Source organism: Rhinolophus hipposideros, assembly GCF_964194185.1.
Source record: "Rhinolophus hipposideros genome assembly, chromosome: 24".
Taxonomy (NCBI): domain Eukaryota; kingdom Metazoa; phylum Chordata; class Mammalia; order Chiroptera; family Rhinolophidae; genus Rhinolophus; species Rhinolophus hipposideros.
The window spans coordinates 1,002,981-1,026,559 of record NC_138070.1 but is presented as its reverse complement, the minus strand read 5'-3'; the positions used below and the strand labels follow the sequence as shown (position 1 = coordinate 1,026,559).

The following is a 23,579-nucleotide window of genomic DNA, read 5'->3' as shown; positions in this document are numbered from 1 at the left end:
GGAGGCACATTCTCCTTTGAGGTGGAGGAAGCAGTCCCAGCTCCGTGGGAGGGACAAGAGGCAGGCTGGTGACCCCTCACGTCTTCACTGACTGCGCCCAGGCCAAATGGCTCAGGCGGCTGCCGTGCTGTCACTGTCCCAGGGCCAGTGGGGGAACTTGTGCGGTCAAGTCAGATTCTGCAGGGGACACTTCCCAGGCGTCGAGGATGTCTGCATGGTTGGTGTCACCTCTGCTGAGATGCTGCCCAAAATATCCTGCTCACAGCTCTGCTTCCCAATCCGATTGCCGAGGCAGAGTTCTGACAGGCGGCAAGTGGGAGTGCACGAAGCATGAGTCACATCCCTTCAATAAGGCAGCTGTGGCCGCACTCCGCCATCTGCAGTGGGCACTGGCCTCCCAAACGCAGACAGAAGCCCAAGCAAGCTGCCCTTGAGCCACAACGCTCCCGGTGCCTGGGGCCCGCGCAAGCTTTTTATTTATCCACGGATCTCCACCACAGCTTGTATTAGACATGGGTTTTCTATAAGACAGCACATGGATCTGAAAGACATTTCTGCTGAATTCTATACAAGGCAATCAGCTCCTCACTCGTCTTCCTCTTTCTACCCTCAGCCTCCTTTAGACCTCTCTCCACACAGGAGGCAGGGCGATGCCCCTAAGACTTAAAAGTCACAGATTACCTGTCCACCATCTGCCACGGCTCCCATTTTGTCAGCATGAAAATCTAAGCCCACAAGACACTGAGTGGCCAGGTTGCCCGTGCACCCCGTCCTAACACACGTTTCTTGCCACTTCCTGCCACCAGCGTCCTCGTACCTCACGCTGCTTCCCCAGCCTGGACTCTTCCCCCAGAAACCCAAATGGGTCACATTGTCACCTGTGTCGTGTCAGCACTCAGACGTCACCGCCTGCAGTCAGACCTTCCCTGACCACCCGATGTACAAATGCTTATCCGCCTGAGACTTATTTTTCTCCAAAACCCTATCACACGTGGCACAGCGTCCGTCTTACTTGAGGATGTTGTTTGGTGCCCGTCTCCTCTAGACCATAAGCCCTGCAGGGCTGGGGCTGGGCCTGGGCGGCTGACGGCTGCATCCCCTGGTAGATGTACGAAAGGTACATTAACACAAGCATCACCTCTAGGTAGTTAAATATCATTCAGGACAAGTTATATCCGCAAGGTAAGCACCAATCAGTGAGCACTTCCCGCTGACAGAGCCCGAGGTCACAGAGCAGCAGGCCCGGCCTGGTGACCTGGTGACCTGCCAACCCCCCACTCTGCGGCACGTCCCGAGCCCAGGCCTTCACCGTCCTCTCTGGTTTAGGGTTGCTCTGGGCTCCCGGACACCTGTCTGGACTGGTGACAAGTGTGGCCTCAGCGGACAGGAAACGGCCGGGCTGGCCCAGGTCTGCCCCTCTAGTCCCATCAACTCATGGGCTCAGGCACCGTGAGGCCTGGCACCGACTCCTGGGAACCGTGAGGCCCGGCCCCGGCCCCCGGGAACCACAGGCCCGGTCCTGACCCACAGGGACCCCACCGGCCTTCCAGCCTCCGGCCACTCACATTCCCGCCTGGACTCCGCCTCCCCTTCAACCACCTTCAAACTCGGGCAAGGACGTAATGTTGTGCGGGAGGAGGTCACAGGGAGGGTGACCCGGAAGCTGGCTCCTCACCCTCCCGGGCTTTCAGTGTCCCCGTGGGAGCTGTTTTCAAGGACATGGCCTGACTGAGCCCGCGGAGGCCTCTCCGAAAACAGTAAGATCCTGGCAGGCGGGCGGGCGGGCGGCGACAAGCCCTGGATGGAAGGTCCCCTGCCTGTTAACCTGCCTCTTCCTTCCATCTGCCCGCGCTCGCCCAGTGCCAGCCGGTTCACACGTCACCCTGGAAGCTCTGAGCTGGGGAAGGAACAACATACATTTAGGTGACAAACTTTGTTTTCTTTAAAAAGTATAAACAAAGGAACTAAATAATTGAATGTTTCAAGATTGCAACTGGAAAGGAAGTTCATTGTGGAAGAAATCTAAGAACAGGGAAGTCAAAGTAATGTACAGGGCTCTATCTCCATGAACTAACCCTCTTGACTACCTTAATTTTCTTTTTTTTAATTCTGGTTTTTGAACATCAGTTTCCAACATGCTTAAAATGCAGTAAGAGGGTTATGGATTAAGGAAATTCCACTTAATAAGGACAACTCTGAAAGAAGGTTAAGAAAAGCACAGTGAAAAAATAAGAGCATGGGGTGGGGCTCTCCCCATTAGCAAGTGTTAATGAGAATCTGTCAAATGGACATGAGCCAGTGACAGATACAGCCCAAATTCCTTGAATTCGCATTTGTGGTAAACAGCAAGAATTCAGGTGGGTTCCTTACGTCTGTGCAATGCTCACACTTGAGACATGGACAACAGAAGCTTTCAATAATAATAAAACAATCAAAAAATTTATCAAAAATACTTAAATTATCAACTTCCATTATATTATTATACATAATAATGACCACAAGTAATTTTCTTAGTAGAACAATTTATTAGTGGATATGCAATAAAATACCTCCCCAAATACCTTTCCAGAAATGACAAGGCAGAAAGTTAACTTTTTCTTTGGGTTCTTGGGGAGTTTTTTATAATGTAAACATGAAGTATTTGTAGAAATAACAAAAGGTAACAAATGGACCTGTAAAATATTTTTAAAAATCTGATTTCAAATAAGTACGAGACTTAGAAATATAAATGTGTTATCTAAGGAATGATTTAAGTATCCAAATAGAAATCCAAAAGTATTTCCATAACTTCACCTATAAAAACACAAATTCACTAAGTATTTCAAATCTAGAAAAAATGACTTGAAGAAATACAATAATTATCATGAAAGGTGAGGATTAACAGACCGAACTTGAAGAGAAAGTGGGACAATGGAGACAGGCCATCAGCACAAAGCTCCTCTCCAGGTGACATAATTACTCAGACAAGTGGGTGTGGAAAAGGGACAAGGTACAAGCATGATCTCTAAGTAATTAGATATCCTGCAGGACAAGTTACATCTTCAACGTAAGCACGAATCCGTGAGCATGTGCCGCTGACAGACACTGAGAGGTTTTACAATCTCCTAGAGGAACTGAGTGCACAGTGATCAGCAAGTAAGACACACAAACACAGACTTGGAGCTCCGCGGTTAAATGTGTGAATTATGAGTGACTGGAATTCATAATCGTATTAAATGAGGAACACAGCTTCCAAACTGTCTGCTGTAATGCACACTTGTTTGGAATCAAGCACATCTACATGAGTTTTCAAACCCAACCGTGTTACAACGCAGTCACATGCTTCTACAACCACATACACAATAACAACAGTTAACTATATTTTGGGTATCCTTCACATTCGTTTAAAGTTTTGATTAGTTGTTACCTTATAGATGTCCATTCACTAGCAAGATTTCATGCATTTTACAAGTCTAAAGCACATTATTGTAATAAAAAACATTAATGAGCGATAAAAATGTTTAATTATCATAGATTCCTATAAACATTGGGATTAACTTTTAAAGTTCAGCAGAATAGTAGGTGCTTAACAGGAACACTGAAGGGATCTGTACAACAATTTAAATTTAAAAGAATTACTTAATGTCTGGGAATAATTTCCTTGAGTTTAGAAAGTAGTAAATCTTGGTTTACTACCATCTGAAATCTCGGTTATCACCATCTTCAATTCAGACTTTATTAAAGTAAACAGGGAAACACAAACCTTATGTGATGAACAAAGAAGAGACCATGGTCTTTACAGCGCCGTGACTAATTTATTATCTGGGCAAAGGAACAGCTAGAAATCGAGCTGCATAGAATAACTTGAGATTTTTTTGGAGGCAGCAAGTGCGTTTAAACCTTATAAACCCATACTAACAGAAGGCACTTTAAAGGCTTTTTGGGGTGCTTTGCAACTAACGTTTTCCACGCCAATGGCAAACTCTGTAAACAACTGTGCCAAGATGGCTCTAATACCATGAAGCTCCCTATTTCTTTGAAAAGGCGGTATTGAATATATAAAAATGCAGTAAATTAAGATGTTAATATATTAAACAATTAATTTATAAACATTTAAAATTAATATAGATATCTTACAAAACAGCTCTGTGATAATAAAAATTATTTTTGCAAACAATAAACACGACTTAAACATAGTACAAAAATGTCTCTTAATTAGCTTGTTAGCTGGGAAAAGGGCAGGGAAGAAAGTCTAGACCTGAAATCTAATAGTTTTGTAACATAAAATATTCCTAATTAAACTTTACATATAGATATTTTTAACACTGAAATATAAAAATTGAAATTTTCAAAAATTCCTTATTTTAAGGCCATTGAAACAAGTTTCACATTGTTAAAGCTTTGAGACGTGTTATTTAGAGTCCAAGGATGTTTGGGTTAACTCATCACATCCATTTTGCTTATGGCTTTTTCACTGAACAATACATTCTGTTGTGTTTTCTCCTTGAATTCACTACGAAAAAGCCAGCACTCTGTGCCACATGTCACACGTTGAGGATTCCCTCGTGGGTGCTGACCTGCTGCAGATGTGGTCTCACTCCCAGGGGCGTGGGCTACGGTTGCTATGACAGTGTTGTTGCCAAGATAATTCCAAGGACCACAAGCAAAATAATCACACAAATAATAACGAACATCATTTTCTGCAAGATAAAGAAAAACTCTAATTAACTGCAAGCTGTCAAAGGGAAGAAGTCACCAGTGTGCTTTTCCAACAAAATTCTCCTGGAGTGTGAGTTTAAAATACAAGTCCGCTAGCAAGCTAGAACCCCAGCGGTCACAAAAAAGGGAGGGATGGGGAGGGGAAGTTCTGAAGGCAAAACAGAGTCACAGACACGTGTACATTAAACGAAAACGTTACTAAGACAACGCTGAGATGCTCCTGGGGGGAAAAGACAAGTCCGGCTGGTACCAGGTGGTCTCCGCACGAACACCGTCTCTGGGTCACAATAAAATTCCAAACTGCTATTTCTCAGAGGCAACGTGTATCGTTTTAAAACTTTAAATGAGTTTATTTCTCATTTGCTCTTATCTACACATTGTTTTACACTGGGCTATGACGTACGTGTGTCAGAAGGCATCAAGCCATGGGCTAGCTTCCGTCATGCCCATGGCCCAGAGCAGGGCGACAAGCATTTTACCTAATTAACAAGCATCCTCGCACCACTGAAAACTAAACAACCTTTGGCTTAAGAACCTCGTGTCGTCCAGGAAGCTCATCTGTGGGAGGAGGGAAGGGTGTCACACAATGAAAGGTACGCCACGCTGTCAGACTTCAGTTCTCTTTGTAAAAAGCAGAGACTCATCATTTTAAATTAGTCACCAAAGTCTGCCACACTTCCATCTAAGACATCAGAGCAGCGGAAACTGGACGGCTGTGAATTAACGTGACATGCCAAGAGCTCGATTAACTGGGGGTTAGGAAGACAGCATGGCCAGGCCCCTCAGCAAACTTGCCAGTCACTTACTTGGACCCAAGGAGCCCTGCCTTTGGGTGTCACCTCTCTCTCAAGTTCCACGTGACTTGTCAGGGTTACATGTGTCCCAACCTTGCCAGTGGCCTCTTCACACGCTTCCCAGCACCTTCCTAGGACAGCTTTCCCACTGGCCTGTCCTACTTCCTTCCCACCCACCCCCGCCCTTCAGCTGCTCCCAGAAAGCTACACGGACGAGTGCTCCGACGCTCAGTGCCCCATGGAGTGTGCCAACGTCAGGGTACTTGGCACGTGTGTGCCTCCCCCATATCTGGCTTCCGTGCACCCTAAATGCTGTACACTTAACAACCATCTTGCCCAAACTCCTGCTAACGGCTCTGGCCCCCTGCTAGAGCACCCTGGGAGTCACTCCTGTTTCCATTCAGCTCCCGGCTCTCCCACCTACAATACAGAAGTCATGGGCAAGGAGCTTCCTCACCCTGACTGCCCACAGGAAGCCGGGTGTCCTAGCCATGCTGAAGGTCATGGGGTCGCCTCCCAAAGAGCCTGGGTGCAGCCCGGCCTATAGGAAGGCTCTGCTGAACTATTTGCTAAAAGAATAAATTTTCAAAAGTAAAATTAAAGACACGAACCACGGCATTTGTACAAATAATTGTTGGTGTGCCTCCGCTGTGTTTTTTCATTAATGAGGATTGTTTTGTGCATCGTATTTAAGCAGCCAGGCCTGGGGCCCAGAAAGAGCCCACTGCTCTCTTGACAGGCACCTGAGAGGAGCCTGCATTAACTACCAACAACAGCACCCGTGAAAAAGCAGCTCATCTCACTGAGGCCAAGCTAAAGATTGATTTTATCTTTAGTGTAACCACATTCAACTAACCATGTTATGGCCACTAAGAAAAGTTAAGAACCTTCATATTTTAGAAAGAATTATGAAAATGTCTTTAAAATACAATTCTATTAGTAAAGAAAACTCACATATACTGTTCTTTTCGGCAAGACTAATAAGAAAGCACTAGGAAAGATGCATAAATTTCCTGCCAATACAAGTGGAGTGCTGCGAGTTCCTTCTGCCTTCCAAAGAATGGACCGATACCAAACTCAACATCCCAGGGCTTGTTACTGAAACAATTTCAAGAGCAATTTTGTGGCTTTATGAATGTTAGAACATTAGCTGCTCATCGATTAATTGAGAGCGCTGAGTGTCACAGGTGCTCAGATTAAGAAGTACCTCTTCTAGACTGAAAAGCAGCAGTGAACCTCGACCACACAAGTGGTCCTTTCCACCGTATCTTTTTTCCCCATAAAGTGCCAAGTGTCTGTCAAGGCACAAGTCACCTTCATAATAAAAGATTGAATTCATCAAGGACGACTCGTCACAGTCGCGACATCCCGGGACGTTTCACAGTTTTAATCACAATGATTAGGCCAAACAAACATTTTAGGAAAAATAATTGGTATGTCCAAATTTACCAGAACATTCTAACTAAAGGGTTAATATAAGAAGGATGACTCCAAATGCATAAGAAAGCCAGAGGAAAAACACAAAATCTACGGAGGTTTGGAGAACAGTGATACTCAAATAGTGAACAAAAATAAAGATAGTTTAATAATTGAATACCTTTTATATTCAGAATTGTTTAAAATTAACAGGCATGCTAACTCAATAGTTTTCATTTTAATAAGGGAATATTTTTAAACAATGAAGTCAGGAGAAAGTTTAATTTCACTGACTTTTTCATCGCTTTAGTTCCATTCCTTCTAATTCCACTATAAAACGATGAGTAAATATATATTTCACAAAGCAACCTTCAGTTGTTGCAATTCTTCTAAAAGTTAAAATTTAAGAGATAAATTGAAATATTAAATGTTCGTTTTTAACTGCAAGTTAATCTTCAGTGCTCTGGTTAGTACACTTAATGAAGAGCCGCCAGCAGGAGAGACACGGGCTTCCTAGATGGAGAAGCAGAGGCCAGCTCGGTGCTGAGTGCCATACTCACATGCCAGTACTGGGTGAACCTAGAAGCTTTTCAGCTGATGGGAACAAGTCCTTGGTTTAAAAACGAAGACCACCCAGCCTGGGTGTTCTCAGCGCATATCCGGCTGGAGACCAGAACCCGCGAGCAGGGCAACTCACTGCTCCGTGCCAACGCCTGCACCACTCCCAGCAAGCTTTGCTACTTTCAGGCATATTAGAATTGGGCAGCACTACTATTAGCTAATTGAGAGTGTTAATAAGTAGATCAGTTGATTAGTTACTTACTGCCGCGCCGGCAGACAGGCACACACACTGACGTTATCCGCGTCGTCATTTGCCAACTGATAAACCAATAATTAGAGCAATTACAGCAACCAGAAACACCGACACAGCAACAATTATCCACTTTTTCTGTCAAAGAAAAGCAAGCGGATCATATCATGGTTAATTTCATATCACTACATTGGGAGACATCATTCATTGAAAATAAACGATTCTTCAGAATTCATTTTAAAGTCTAAGTTACAGGACATCTGATTAGTTCTGTCTGACAATTTTTAGTTCTCAAAAAGTGATTTTTATTTTAAGATCAGACTATTTGGAGATGAAGTGTTATGGAACTCATAGAATATCCGATTTCATCAGTGTGAGAGCTGCGTGGTCACATTATTTTGATAAATTTCGGATGGACTGAGACATACACCTTTTTCATGTCTGTAGAGCTTTGTAACAGCCTGGTCAAGTAAGAAGGTGGTCATCTCTTAATAAAGCCCCTCCGCTCCTTTGTTTCTTTGTTTGTTGTCGGCAGTGAACGCCCTCACTCCTCCTGCCATCGCCTATAAGTCACTCCAGGAATGCCACCTGGCTCTCAAGCCACACACAGCTGCCCTGGCAATAAAAACACGACACCAGGAGAGGGGCCAGCCAGCAGCCAAGCACCTGAGAAGCAGAGTGACACGCTAAGCTGCATGGTCTCAGATGCCAGGCATTTGACAGGAAAGGTAGGGATCATTTATGAAATAGGCATCGCATTTCTGAGCAGCTGACAGTCTTGGTGATAAAGAGACCCTAGCATCTTCCACAGCGAGGCTTCCTCAGCAGGTTAAGAAGGAAGAGGTATCCTCCACCATCTTTTCTCATTCCAGGAAAACCAATGAACTCTTCATTGACATTTTCGTTGGACTGGCAGGCTGTGTAGGTCATGATTTCTCAAGTGAAGGTCCAGCCTGTGCCTGGAACTAGGCTAAACAAGCACTTACCCTGTGAACCTCGTTACCTCATTACCACGTGATGATGACACAGAATGATGTGAGAAACCATGCCTTTCATTTCATAGACGATTCACACAGCAGATGAGCCCACGACCAAGCAGAGTGAGGTGCTCTGCAGGCCGCCAGTGGAGCGCAGAATGTGCGTGGACAGTCACGACGGGTGAATCTACACACAGTTTGACTCCTCGTTTTCCCCAAACATTTAGAGACTCTCCTTTCACGGCCTCGTGGGCGTGGCATGGAACCCTGCGTTCCCTAGCGCTGAGCCCTCGGCCTGTAAGAAAGGCCTGCACATCCAAACAGCCATCTTCCGGGGGCAGGAGGGTGAAGCTCGGAGAGCAGTAGTTTGGGCTTCGTGTCCAAGGCAGAAGCCGCAGAGTGATGGGCAGGGACAGCAGCCACAGCTCGATGATTCCCCAGGCCCCAGAGCAGAACTTAATTTTCTAATTCATTGTTTTCCTAGAAGAGCTTTCACTCACATGCACGACACACTTAAGATTCAGATAGAGATATTAAAACCCATTGACAACGCTTAAATGTGGGTGTTACATAAAACCTTAGGTCCAGTCTTAAATAATTCTCCTTTCCTCTGAGACAAAGGATTAGCAAATAACCTAACTAGAGAATACAGTGTTCATTGCGTAAAATGTGTAATCAATGGATTTTAAGAGAATTTCCAATCCCATTAGTTTTTTTATCTCCCTCCAAATAATGACCCAACAAACAGCGAACTCTAGAATTTGAACCACTTACCCTCGAAAAGGAAAATGGCCTGACCTTTGGTTGTACAGGGTTATAACTACTTAGGACACAGACAGACTCATGGTCAACTTACCTAACAAGCTTCAAATTTCTCAGCAAAAGGAATATTTCAGTTTTAAAATGAAACAGTAAGAAATTTTTATCTCTTGGAATACCTTTCAAGTTGGTTAACATCAATGTAGGACAACTTGAAACCAAACAGAAAAACGCACGTTATTTCATGAAAACTCAACTCACCCTTCTCGCTTTGCTCTGATACTTAATAGCTTTCTTCGTTTCTTCCTTAGCATGTTCGACGTAGTCTGCGGCGTTCATAACGTTTTTTTCTATGTTGTTGATCATTTCACCCTTAAAACAAAAGTTTCAAACTGAGGAGACATTTTCAAATGACTGTTAAGGCAGCCATGTGGCATCAGGAAAGTTTTTCCCATGAACATAACGTGTACGTAATGGATACCGAGCTGTTCACATTTACAAAAAGACACCATTACAAATGCTCTAATACAAAGTATTCATAATTTAATTTATATTGTAAAAAGAATGAAAGGGATGGACAAGACTGATGAAGGCATATGGAGGAGACTGTGAGATGTGCTTTCATGCGTGAACTCCTTAAAGACGAGCACAGGGGAGGGGAGGCAGCTCCAGCAGTGAAGCCAGTGCTTTATTACACGCACAGACATACAATGCACAAGAATGGCATCTGTTCTAACGGGTGCTAAATTGGTGCGATTTCTTTAAAATAGCAGTAAACTAAGAGTAGCTTATGTTTGACACTAAGTTGACTAAATTAATGAGCAAAAATGTAAAGTGAGGTGACCAGTGAAATGTCGGGGAGAAAGCGTATTACCTGGTTTGTGTCCCCCCGCAGACATAGCCTGCAGCAGTGACAGTGAAGCAGGGAAGAAGGACGCATGATTAACTCCCTCGCTCACAGGGTCCCTCACTAGTAAGTTTCAACGATACACAGACGTGGATCAGATGAAGCACATAGTGCAATACTAACAGACTTCTAGGAGGGCAGTGAAACAAGGCTGAGAACGCAGCAGGTTTTCTAACGGAGCTTAAGGCGATACATTTGGTCTAAAGTAATTATCGTTGAACTCTAAAATACTGTAAAATCTTCAGTAATTACAAAAACAATGTAGTGTTCTTATGGTTTCACTGGTTTTCTTTGGAATACTTCCTGAAAAGCAGCAGCTGGTAGACCAGACTCCCAACTCTCCATTTCCTGTATCGTGAATGGCAGTGGGTTCCCCCCCAAACCCCCGCTCCCCATCTAAACGCCACTAACAAATGCATAGGACCTAACAAATGCATAGGACCTAACAAATGCATAGGACCTGTTTTTCCCACATTTTTATGATAAAGTTCCTCAAAATAAACTGCTCTTCGAAAGCTCGGTGAGGCTGGGGGGAATGAATTCTGTCCATGGTGTCCTGTCCTTCGTACACAACCCAGGCAACCCGGGAAAATGAGCCTGTCAGACCTGAGCCTTCAGAGGGCTGGTCCTGCCAAAACACACCCGACGCCAGTCCCCACAGGCGTGAGGACGTGACACACCTGCGATGGCCCCGTGTGAACGCGCCCAGTTCACCGGGGTCAGCTGAGTTCTCAGCGTCCCGTGAGCGAGGCTGTGACCAATGGGGGACCTTACTCAGCATCGTGAGTAAGTGACGGGGACACACCTGACAGGCACACACCGGCCTGGGTTTTACCCCAAATTTTATATAGTTTTTAAAAACTAACTTCTTCAGTCCTCTCCTGGGGGGCCCCTCACATCCCCTTCACTCCCTGGCTGTGTTACTGGACAAACTGAGGACACCATGTAATCAGTACACGCTTGTACTTATGCTGGGGACTGTATCCCCTTTGGGGCCTATTCTTTTAAACATTTCTTCCAACTATTACTATAATACATGCCCCTTGTAGAAAACTTGAAAATATATATATATTTTAGATAAGAAAATTTGAATTTCCATAGTCCCACTGTCATTACTCTGGTATATTTCCCTCCTTTTGTGAATACTGTTTTATGTAGCCAAGTTCATGCCATATGTATATACACACATACACACGAGTTATATACTTATATTTATACATATATCTATGTGCACATAAGGTTTTATATCTCCCTCTTGTCTTAAAATTGCAGCACAACATTTGTATATTTCATTAGAAATCCTCCATGAACAACAGTTTATGCTGCCCCGGGTTGCCTAACAGGCTGTCCTATGGACACACCGTAATTTAATTCACTAAACCCGTCCTTTACTGTTGAAAATTTAAGCTGTTGCCAGCATTTCAATCTTACGTTACGATAACAACCAACTTTTGAACTGGGAGACTGGGTCCAACATAATGGCTTCCCCAGGGATACTGGGCTCAATCACAGAACTTGACGTATGCCTGTTCTTCGCAGTTAGTCACCTGAGTCTCAACAAACATGGCCATGTCCATAAACATTTCATGCAGCTCTCGGATGCTGGTCTCCAGTTTTATGATGTCTTTGTGACGTGACTCAATTTCATTGAGAGCTTGTCTAGTAATTTGTGAATCGGATATAATCTTTGAAAAACAAAAACAAAAGAGAAATCCTGATGAACTCACGATTGCTCTTGGAGCCTAAGAAAAACTCTACGTGCATATATACGCAGCCACCGTGGGCCGGCGGGGCACTCACATCTGAAGTGAAAATGGACGGGTTCCCACTTTCCAGCATGGCTTCTAGCTCATCATCAGTCGTAGTTTTTCCAGCTGAAAGGTTAACAAAAACTCCATTCAGAATGTGGCTGTATTTTTTTCGTTACTTATTTATTTTTAATTTTGTTGGGGAACAGTGTGTTCCTGCAGGGCCCATCTCCAAGCCGTCCTTCAATCTAGTTGTGGAGGCGCAGCTCCCTGGCCCGCGTGGGAATCGAACCGCCAACCCTGTTGTCGAGAGCTCGCGCTCTAACCAACTGAGCCATCTGGCCTCTCCTCAGAAGACGGCAATATTTAAAAATGACTTTCAACCATAAGTCAGCAACTAAAATCTAATTAAGCTAACATTTTAAAATGTTTTTCTAACCTTTCGAATGTATTTTCTTAGGCAAGTGTTAACGATGAGAAAAACTAACATAAGACTGAGAAGGAGGAACAACTGAAAAACACTCGTGAAAAACCTTATAACTGGATTGAATAATAAAATCTGATTCTACTATGAATGAGAAGTAACTATAAAAAGGAAATCGATACAATGCTTTTGGTATATCAGTTTTCCGAAAAGTTTAACTCTGGCTTATGGAAAAAGGGGATGAGCTGAGTTCAGCATATGTTAAATGGGCATAAATAAAGATGGCCTCATTGAAATCAGATCTTTAATACTCTATGTTTTGTTTGTTAATATTTTTCCTCAGGTGTATTAATGCTCTCTATGAAACATATTAACAGGTTTTTGGAAAAACTGAATGGATAATACTATGTTTTACAATTTGTGCCACAAAAGACAAAATTAAATAAACGCCATAATAATTAAAATATTTAATGTTAATGTTCATAGCAGCATTATCCATAATCGCCAAAAAAAGGGAAACAACCCAGAGGCCCATCACCTGATGATGGACCCAGATGTGGCCCAGCCACACACTGGAACGCCAGTCAGCCCCAGAAAGGGGCGGGCCACCACGGAGCTACAGCAAGGCGGGGCCTCCAACAGGCTGTCAGGGGAAAGGGCCAGCCACAAAACACCGTACGTGGTATAATTCCGTCTATATGAAATGTCCAAAATGGGCAGGTTTACAGTGAAACGTAGGTTGGTGGTTATCTAGGGCTTGGGCCGGGGAAGTAGGGAGTGACTGATAATGGGTAAAGAAGGGATTTCTTTTCGAAGTGATGAAAATGTTCTAAAATTGATTGTGCTAACAGACTAAACACCCCTAAACTGTGCACGATGATCCACGTGGTACGTTACCTGTCTCCCTGAAAATAAGACCTCACCGGACCATCAGCTCTAAGGCATCTTCTGGAGCCAAATTATATTCTATTATATAAGACCGGGTCTTATATTACATTCTATTATATAAAACCTGGTCTTATATAAGACCTGGTCTTATTTTAATACAATTTTTTAATTATTTAATATAATTTTTAAATTATTTTTTAATATTAATTTTTGCTCCAAAAGACACAGTAGAGCTGATGGTCTGGCGAGGTCTTATTTTGGGGGAAACACAGTAGTTACATCCCCACAAAGTTGTGAGCAAGTCACTGAGTGGGGTTCACGTTCATAGCTGTTCCCATGCTCCCCAAGCCTGCAGATGCTGCCCCCGCAGTGGGTTCGTGTCACAGCTGAGGGACCCGATTTTGATAATGGGGAGTAAGCAGACTGCCTTCCACCCAGAGGCAGACGCGAGCTCCATCTGCAGCACTGACTGCTCCTCAGACGGCCCCGAAAGACAGAAGCAAAAGGGTCCTTGGTATCTGCTCACCAGAACCATGAAACACAGAGAACCATCTCCTAAGGTGGGGCCACAAGGCTTGGGAGACACAGGAACATACTTGAAGAAACAATGACACAGTTTTCCAGATCGGATTAACACTCTAAAAGTAACGGTAATTAGGAAGCAATTTAAAGTCCACTCACCCAGAATTTTCTAAAAGGTGTAAAGAAACAATAGGTTCGGTTGATTCAATGAACAGGAAGCTATGAAAGGGCTTCAAGTTTTACAATATTGGCAAAAACAGAGATGTACTTGTTTTGAGTTACAGTACTTTGATGTCAGACCTTGAGACAAAAAAATGTTTTTTAAGAAAAACGGTATTTTCATTTACTCACTTATTTCTAACTGACGCTGTATACGTCCTTTGCTTCGCTCCCGAAATAGAGTCTGTGCTTCATTATATTCTGTCATAACTTCCACAAACTTTCGAGATAGTACTGAATGCTGTTAACGTGGAAAAAAATTAATGCATAATGCTCATTTCTTCTATTGAAAGCAAATATATAAAAACATCACATTATGGAAATTCAAACTATTATGCTACCCCTTCAAATGGAAGATAAGAATAATAGCACCTTACTCTGAAACAGAATCTCTGCTAAGAGCTGTACCTGCATTATCCTATTTGATTCGACAATAACCCTACCTACTGTCATTATCCCCCATTTTACAGGCGTGACAGCCCTGATCAGGGAGGTCACAGCCCACGGGGTCAGGCATGGTGACCACGCAGGCTGTCCCCAGAGCCTGCGCCTAATCTCCATTTGTCAAGCGCAGTTATGTAGTCTGAATTCCACAGTGCTGCACGTCAACACTACAGTGATCCAAATAATTCTCTGCTTTTCAGAACAGAATTCTGTTGATGGGCTGAAAAGATGTTTTTCTCCATGTAACAGAGAGAGGTAGTCTATAAGAACAACATTCTTTTTATGCAAAACTGTTGTGAGGATTAATGTGACCGTAAATATGGAATGATGTTGCAGCTGGAAGAGGAAAGTGAAGAGACCTAGTCTTCGACAGTCCAGGTGAAGCTGATAATCAAACCTGGGTTCTTCGTATCCGAACATCCACGGAAGTTCGGTGCCCACCCTCATCCTGATCAAAGCTTTGTTCAATTGCTAGAAACAAACACAGGAGAGTTACCTTTTACACCAAAACAATGGACGTTTTTCAAGCCAAACCTCAACATGCTTTTCCTGCCTATCTTTTCAACTCCTAATCAATGTATGGATCTTAGTAATCATTGTCAATTGTTGATAATATCACAAAATAAAAGCAGATGCTACATACTAACATTTAAAATAAAAAATAAACACCTGAATCTGATTAGCTTGGAGAACTGTCAATCTACAGAAAATAGGACAATGGAACCTGTTAAATGCCATTATAGAAGTGAGATCAGCGAAATCCTGAGGTATGGCAAACCCTAATGGACAAATGTCCTGGTTTCTCCACCAAAAGAAAAACATGCTGTGAGGAGAAAGATGGAAGGAGAATCTGATTTTTAAAAATCTTAAGTGACGTAGCAACCAAGCACAGTGCATGGTCTTTATTTCGAAATCCCTCGTGTTAGAAATACACATTAAAGTATTATATACACTGACGAAGTCATCGATGTCTGGGATTGGCTTCGAGGTCACCGGGTGGGTGGGAGCTGCTGGGAGGCGCGGAGCTGACGGGCAGGGACGGGGCCTGTGGCAGTACTGGCGCCACTTCCAGATAGCTCTGAAATTTCCCATACTGTAAAGTTCTTCTTGACCTGCACAGACTGTCCTGATTGGAATGCTATTTTGCAAAAATTAAACACAATGTGTCTTCCTACAACATCAAGAAAATACAGCCTCCATTTACGTCCCACAGGGAAGCTCTGAGCCTCTCAGAAGCCACTGCTGCTGAAGGGAACGGGAGCCCATAAGCCCAGCTGAACTGTACGTAACGTCCAAAGGGACCTGCCAACTGAGAGGGCAGTTCAAGACCCTGGCAGTGCATGTTAAAGGCTGCTCACCTTCTCCTATCTGCAACGTAGCCAGAAGTGTCATAAAAATACCTCACTACAAGGGGTTAACAATTTGTGAGCAAGCTCCTAATCTTCCTGACTGAATTAGTGCTTCACTCCCAACTAAGGATGACCAACCACAAAACTTACCCCTCACTGCAACCCTGAGAGCCAGTGGTTATAAATTCTAGGATAACTACCTTACACAAAGGCCTACTATCCCAAATAGATACAGATAATTTATTTTAAAGTGCTCACAATCCTAACTTTAAAACTATAAAATAAAAACTTAACAAAGAAAATAACAACTACCATAGTCCCACCATCAGTGACTAAACATAACCAAAACTTTAAACTCACACTTTAACTTGGTGCGAACTTTGTTAGCAGTTTTCTTGATTTCTTTGTTCAGATCTTCAAGTTCTTCTTTTATTTCTTTAAAATAGAAAAAGGCGCCTGAGTTGTAATAGCCAACATTAATAATGTCCAATAAATTGAAATGGAACAGCTTTTGGTCTGTTTCTTAAGAAAAAGTATCGGTTATGCCAATGGTTCGCAAAGGGTGTTTCCTGGACCAGCAGCCTCAACATGGGGGTTGGGGGTGCTTGGGCCCCACCTGGCTCTTCTCCACAGAAACTGCTGGGTGGGCCCCGCAGGCCGACGCAACAAGCTCTCCAGGTGATTCTGCTGATCCCGAAACCTGAGCCTAGCTGGTTTTACCAGGTAATCGATGAAACAGTTCACTGAACCCACCACTAACACCCAGACCTGAAAAAGGAAAGCAGCACTTTAACCATATTCTGGAAAAAGAAAAGTCTCCCGCATGTTTGATTTCCTTTCTGCTCTCCACTACAATCAAAGCAGGTCCCCGGAGGCCTGCTGGTTGGAGGAAGAGCCGAGCACAGGAGTGTGAGAATGAGAAACGGTGCCAAGCCAGCGCCTGAGGGCAGCTGAGGATGTGACGCTGGGCACAGTCGTGAGCCACAGAGCAGCTGAGGGGCCAGGACGACTGAGGACAGCCTGCTAGAGGACCAGAGTCCCACTCTTCAGCTGCCATTCCAAAGCACGACTCACCTCTCTGGGTAAGAAAGCCCCTCTGCTGCCACACAATAGGGTGGGGGACACTCCAGACGGAGACACTGGACTTCCTGCTAATGTGGGCACACAGGGCAGGGCAGAAGCATTAGGGAAATAAAAGACATTCCCATATTTGACCCTAAAAGTGGTATTTCAGATCATTGAGGAAAGAATGGGACCTTGAGAACTTCCCTTTCCAGTGGACTAGGTAATTCTGATCAACACTCTTGCTGAACAATCAGAAAAGCTGGACAAAAATTGTTTTTTTAATCTGCTTAAAGGCATCATAATGCTAGAAAGGCAGGAAGGAAGATCCAGAAGAAGGAAACTGGGATGGGTGAGCCAAGCGAGGCAGCTGAGGGTGTGGGGAGCTGAGGACGGCCGACCCCAGGGCCGTGATGCCCTCACAGGCAGCCATGTTCTGATCTGCTCCTCTCCAAAACTGGACCCCGACTGCCGGCGCCCAGACACCTGTGAGAATGCTAAAACATCACCTCTTAGAAAAGAAAACACTATCCTGGGACTCAAACTAGTATCACCAGTTTTCATATACAAAGCCCAGTACTCAGTCATAAATAACCAGGCAAACAAAGAATGAATAAAACCCAAGAAACACAACAGACGACATAACCAGATCCAGAAGAGCACCAGTTAACACAGTTATCTCACACAGACTATAAAACAACGTTCAAAGGGGTAAAGTACAAGGTTAAGAATTTTGATGGAAAACAGGACAATATAAAAAGGAACCAAATGAAATTCTAGGACTGAAAAATATTCTAACTAAAAATAACTCAATGGGTGAAGAGAGATTCCGACCAGAAAGACACTAGCTGAGGAGAGGGCCAAAGATAAATCAGAAAGGAGCTTTTGCAACAAAATATAACGAGATAGAATAATGGGAACAGAAGGCAAGACACATAAAAGATACAACGAAAAGGTCTAAAATACATGTAATTCTAGTCTCACAAAGAGAAATGACAGAAAATGGAGCAAAGATGATTTCTGAAGAGAAAATGACCAAGATTTGTCCAAAATGCCAAAAAACATCAGTCCAAAGATTCAAGAAGCTTTATAAAAAGCAGAATAAATAAAAAAGAAAACTACATCTGGAAACAGCAAAGTCAAACTGCTAAACCCAAAGACCAAAAATCAAATGTCTTAAAAGCTACAATTAACTGACTTAAAAAAAAAAAATGGAAAGACATCTTCAAAATCTTCAATTTCCAAGATTTTAACTTCCAAACTATACTCCTATACTCAAGAACGCAATACTCCTATACTTTCAAGAACGCAAATAAGGACAATTTCAGACAATAGGATGACCCTATTAAAAGAAGTAACAACGAGAGCATTTTAGGAAAAACATGATCTAAGATGGAAGTTCTGAAACACAGGGAAAAATGGAGAACCCTGCTGTGGGTAAACATGTGGGTGCCTATTGATTGTACCTATTACACGTATATAAGAATAACAAGTAAGTTAGGAAGAGATGGAATTCAAGTTTGCTTGCCATGGTCCTAACGTTACTCAGAAGTAGAACTACACATTCAGATTAGATTCTACCAGGTCTGGAATGCATGTTGTCATCTACAGGACCAACCACTAACCAACAGTAAAGGACATGTGTGAGCCAGCCAATGGGAGAGGGGATACAATTCTTTAAAACCAATCCAAAAGAAAGCACGAAAAGAGAAAAAGTGACATAGAACAAGCAAGAAAAATGAAAAGCAAACAAGGTATGAATGTTGGCCCCAACATATCAATAATTCCAGTAAATAGACTAAAAGCACTAATTAAAGACAAAAAAACGATAAAACTGAATAAAAAGACAAAATCCAACTATATTTTGTTTACAAGAGGTAAGAGAAGCATGTAAAATATAAGGACATAGGAAGATTAAAAGGAAAACGGTGGGGAAATCTATACCACGCCACACCGGTCACAGGAAGCTGGCAGAGCTCTGTTCCCAGGGGCACAGTGACATGAAGGCACCAGACAGTCCTAGTGACAAGAGGGACACTGCCTGTGAATAAAAGGTTCAGGTCACCACAGAGACAGTCAGGCTTATGTTGTAGGTGTTATTTGAGTATGTATCTGGAGTGGATCCTGGAAAGGGGGAAACATAAAGGACAGGGCTATGGATTGGATCACAGTGTTTTATCAACATTACATTTCCTGAAGTAGGTAGTTATCCTGTCAGTATGTAGGAGAGTATGCCTCCGAGGGGTTATAAATGAATCTGAACCGGAGACGGACAGAGCATTTCATGGACTCAGAGATTCGGTACTGCAAAGATACCGGTCCTGCCCCGCGGCGTACGGACTCCACTGTGGTCTCTGCCTCTCCAGAACCATTTCACATCTTCAGACGTCATCACTCCTGATCAAGCAAACACCTCCTTCTCACTACCAACACCCCAATGCCAGTTCATTTCAAAGCACTTGTTATGCGCTGTCCTCAACAGACTCTGAGAACACATACTCACACAGAAGCCTTTGCTGGAGAGACATCACCTCCAACCTGCTCTGCCAAGTACCACTTTCCAAATCGATCCCTTCTGAACCCTCGTCTGAACACAAAATCCTGTTGTTCCTGTTCAACTGGCCATAATATGGCCCTAAGGGCCAGTCACTTATAGGCCCGGATTCCGCAGAGCCGCTCTGGTGCATGGTATTGGGTCTCACCTGTATGTATCTGGATAAACTAATGGAGGACCATCCCTGGTCCTCCCCAGGCTGAAGGCCAGACTCATGCAGGACCTGGGAAAACCACACTGTGCCTGGCTCATGCCACCAGCAGCATCAGACCCCGACATGTGGCATGCCAGGCTCCAGGATGTCGGACAGGCTCCCAGCTCCATCTCCTGTGCAACCAGCAGAGCAGGAGAGAGGCACGCAGGCAGACAGACAGACAGACAGACACAACTTACTTCCTTCTGGGTTTGGTGCAGAAAGAATGATGCTGTGGTTTTTCTTTACTTCTTCAACATACTGAGCTATTTTAGCTACACTGTTTCTAATCTCCTCAACCTAGGAGAGAGAGAACAAGAGAAAAAGTTGTCACCTGTTGTGGCAAATCCAACCTGACTACCACTTTTCATTTCCTAGGAAGGGAAGGATAAAGGAAGGAAATAGGTGAATAATTACCACAGGAAGGAACAAAAGCCTTTTCCCATCTCTCATTGGGAATCATTGAATTTACAAAATAAAGAGAAAGCACCACATTAAGTCATCTGCCTTTATGAACAGCAGTGACCATCAGCATTCACCAGCAAAACCTATTAGGTTGTAAAAGTTTTTACAATCAAGACTGATATGTTACCTACTGGAAGGGTATGCCTAGTACTGCCAGTACTCGTGCAGCACTCGTGCAGTACTCGTGCAGTACTCCTGCAGTACTCGTGCAGTACTCGTGCAGTACTCCTGCAGTACTCGTGCAGTACTCCCATATGAGGAAGTAAACTCACCCTGCAGGATATCCTGATAATCATATTCTCATCTGGGAGGTATTCACACTTGGGAAGGCCAAGGCTTCAGAGTCATTCTTTTCCCTCTAATGCTCTAACCTGTTCAGTACTCTCTTCACAATGCAGTGTACTCACTGGCAAGACCTGTCTGGATGGGCTCATAACACTATCTTCATAAATCCCTGGGGCAGGCTGAGTAATGGCCCCTCAAAATGTCCAGGTCCCCAGTCTCTGGAACACTGCATGTTACCCTGGCCGGCAGAAGAAACCCTGCAGATGCCACTAAACTATGGCTCCTGAGTGGGGAGATTATCCCGATTCTGCAGGGACCCTCCGCACAATCACAAGTCACTTATGAGAGAGCAGCAGACAGACGTGTGGCTGCAGAACAGGCAGTGTGACCTCCGAGGGCTCTGCCGGCAGGACAGGCGAGCGGCTCCTGGGGCCTGGGGCGCATGGCCTGCCCTCACCTTGGTTTCATCCCCAGAAACCATTCTGGACTCCTGGCCTCCAGAACTGGAAGAGGGCAGCTGTGCCACTAAAGCCACCAAGCTTGTGGGGAGTGGCTGCCGCAGCCCTAGGAACAAGCACAACCTCTGTATTTAAAAGACCAGGAAAACCCCAGAGCTCATCAACAGGGAACGGGGTCGGTCAGAGAACAGCCTCGTGAGGGGACCTAATGCAGCTGTGACATACCATGTTTCCCTGAAAATAAGAGCCAGACCATCAGCTCTAAAGTGTCTTTTGGAGCAAAAATTAATACAAGACCCGGACTTATTTTAATATAATAGAAGACCTGGTATAATATAATACCGGGTCTTATATTAATTTTTGCTCTAAAAGACACATTAGAGCTGAGGGTCCAGCTAGGTCTTATTTTTGGGGAAACACGGTAAGCTATGAAAAGGTCTCCAGGGTAAAGCTCAAAACAAGAGAAACCCCACGGGTGCAGGATGTCCAGAGCACGTTAGCAGTGATGTAAGAAGAGATCAAGATAACCAGATACCGACATTTACATTAAGAAACTGGGCTGTCTAAACAAGTCACTGAAAACCAGTCACCTCTGAGTGGGAGCTGAGAAAGTAGAGCAGATAGAAACAGGTGGGGCGTACCTGTGTCTTTTCACATCATTTTGATTTTTTTTAAATGTGAATGTATGCCCTACTCAAGAAATAAGACTAAAGTGTTACAAACCCTATGGACCAGAGCAGAGCTCGCCAATTTGGGGGTTCCAGGACCTCTTTAATTCTCAAAAGTTACTAAAGACCCCAAAGAGCTTTGGTTCGTGCAGGCTATCGCTCGCTATAATTACCTTATTGGAGAAATTGCTTAAATCTGTTAATTCACTTAAAATCGAAATTACAGACCCCTTGGACATTGTGCCAGCTGTCCACACCCTGACCCTGGGACCTCTGAATGTCACGTTCCAGAGCAAACGGGATTTTGCAGATGTGGTGAGACTGGGTCTTGAGATGGGAAATTACCCTGGAGTGTCTGGGTTGCTCCAATGTGCCTACAACAGTCCTTATAGAAGGGAGGCAAAGGGACCCAGTTCAGAAAAAAGAGGGTGGGACTGGAGCAGAGGCTGGAGCCATGTGCTTTCCGAGGGAGCGTGGCCACCAGCAAAGGATACATGGCTTCTGGGAGCTGGAAGGAAGGACAGATGCCGCCCGGGAGCCTCCAGGGGACAGCACGGCCCTCAGACGTCCGACCTCTGGGACTGCTCACAATCAACGTGTCTGTGTAATGTGTTACCACGGCAGCAGGAACTATTAATAACACATGTTAACATAAATAATGTTTTCTTACAGGAAAAAAACCAAGGTTTTCCCAAAATATCAGTGAAAATAAGAGCAGTGATGTACACTTTGTCTGCAATTCTAACTTCTGGCTCAATGGCAGGCAGCTCGCTTCCGGCACCTGCTTCTGTGACCAGTGTGTTGTGATGTGACACCCTTCACGGAGCCCCTGCAAAGCCCCCCCACAGCACATTCACGAGAGACCGAGCGGGAAAGCCACGCAGCTCAGTGTTTCTGTGAAAACAGTTCTGACTTGCTGAACTTGGAACGGCCTGAGGGATGGGCCCCAGGGACCCTGGTCCAAGCCCCAGGCCAGAGTGTGAAAATCGCAGCTTCCGAGAACGGCCCAGCACAGAATCCCGCCTTCATGGAACAGCGAGCAGCCGTTCCATCAGGCTTGGGTGTTGCTACTTCCATTTACACACAATTTCTACACTTCACGTACTTCTCTTTTAATTTTGTTAATCATGTACAAACACCACAAAATAAAAACTGATTATTTTTAAATTTTTTGCTACTTTATCAGGAAGGCTTAAACACAAGTGATGGTATTTTGGTTTTAGTGCACAGATCTACATTTCAATCCGCCACCTTAAAAGTACTGATTCTGAAGGAACGTCACTGCTACACATCGGTCACGGCGTAGAAGGGACGTTGTCTGAACTCTGAGGGAGCTCTGCAGTGTACCCCACTGAAATCTCTAGGGCAGGAGCCCCAGAGCAGCCCCTGAGGAAAGGAAACGGTCGGCTCCCGACCAGTGCCAGGAGGGCAGGACCCAGACCACAGTGGGGTCTGTGAGTGACGCCACACAGTCCTTCTGTCCACCACAAATCGCCCTCACAGAAAGGGGACCCCTCGCCACCCTCAGAGCGCCGTTTTAGTTCTTCAACCAAATGCAGGGCGTGTGCACAACTCCTGCCTTTTGCATCGCCTGTGGGATATTTAAGATCTGAATGCCATTTCCTAAAACTGAGTTTATACTAACGAACATCATTTGCTTCTCTATTTGTCTAAGAAGTCATTTCACAAAAAACAACTGTAAAATAGAGCACCAGTTTTACAAATGAAAACCTGAACGTTAGACTCAGGTGCTCTCAAAGGCCCTCACGTGAGTCACCTGTTTTTGTACGCGTCTCGGAAACACTCACAGCCACAGTGGATTAGCACTCGGTGACCAAGAGGACAGCTTAGTGACTGACGTTCAGGGATCTGCTGCCTGTAATTCTTCTGTCACATATGACAGTGACGTTTAACGCTAGGAGAATCTTTAAAATAAGG

The 23,579-nt window shown here is 44.2% G+C and overlaps 1 protein-coding gene across 3 annotated transcripts in view; it reads right to left on the bottom strand.

Moving 5' to 3' along the window:
• Nucleotides 1-2,442: 2,442 nt before the first annotated feature.
• STX2 (syntaxin 2) overlaps nucleotides 2,443-23,579 on the bottom strand; it is a 30,516-nt gene continuing 9,379 nt past the window's right edge. Inside the window, exons 3-11 of one of the 3 annotated variants that reach the window (XM_081036535.1) lie at nucleotides 19,966-20,065; nucleotides 16,317-16,391; nucleotides 15,005-15,078; nucleotides 14,296-14,404; nucleotides 12,163-12,236; nucleotides 11,910-12,047; nucleotides 9,717-9,827; nucleotides 7,732-7,857; nucleotides 2,443-4,679 (exon numbers count right to left, since the gene is read on the bottom strand). In XM_081036535.1, the coding sequence (XP_080892661.1) occupies nucleotides 7,777-7,857; nucleotides 9,717-9,827; nucleotides 11,910-12,047; nucleotides 12,163-12,236; nucleotides 14,296-14,404; nucleotides 15,005-15,078; nucleotides 16,317-16,391; nucleotides 19,966-20,065 (762 nt within the window). In that variant the 3' untranslated portion in view covers nucleotides 2,443-4,679; nucleotides 7,732-7,776. Of the gene's footprint in view, nucleotides 4,680-7,731; nucleotides 7,858-9,716; nucleotides 9,828-10,329; nucleotides 10,358-11,909; nucleotides 12,048-12,162; nucleotides 12,237-14,295; nucleotides 14,405-15,004; nucleotides 15,079-16,316; nucleotides 16,392-19,965; nucleotides 20,066-23,579 lie in introns of those variants that run through there. The other 2 variants (XM_081036536.1, XM_081036537.1) reach the window with 2 other exon arrangements.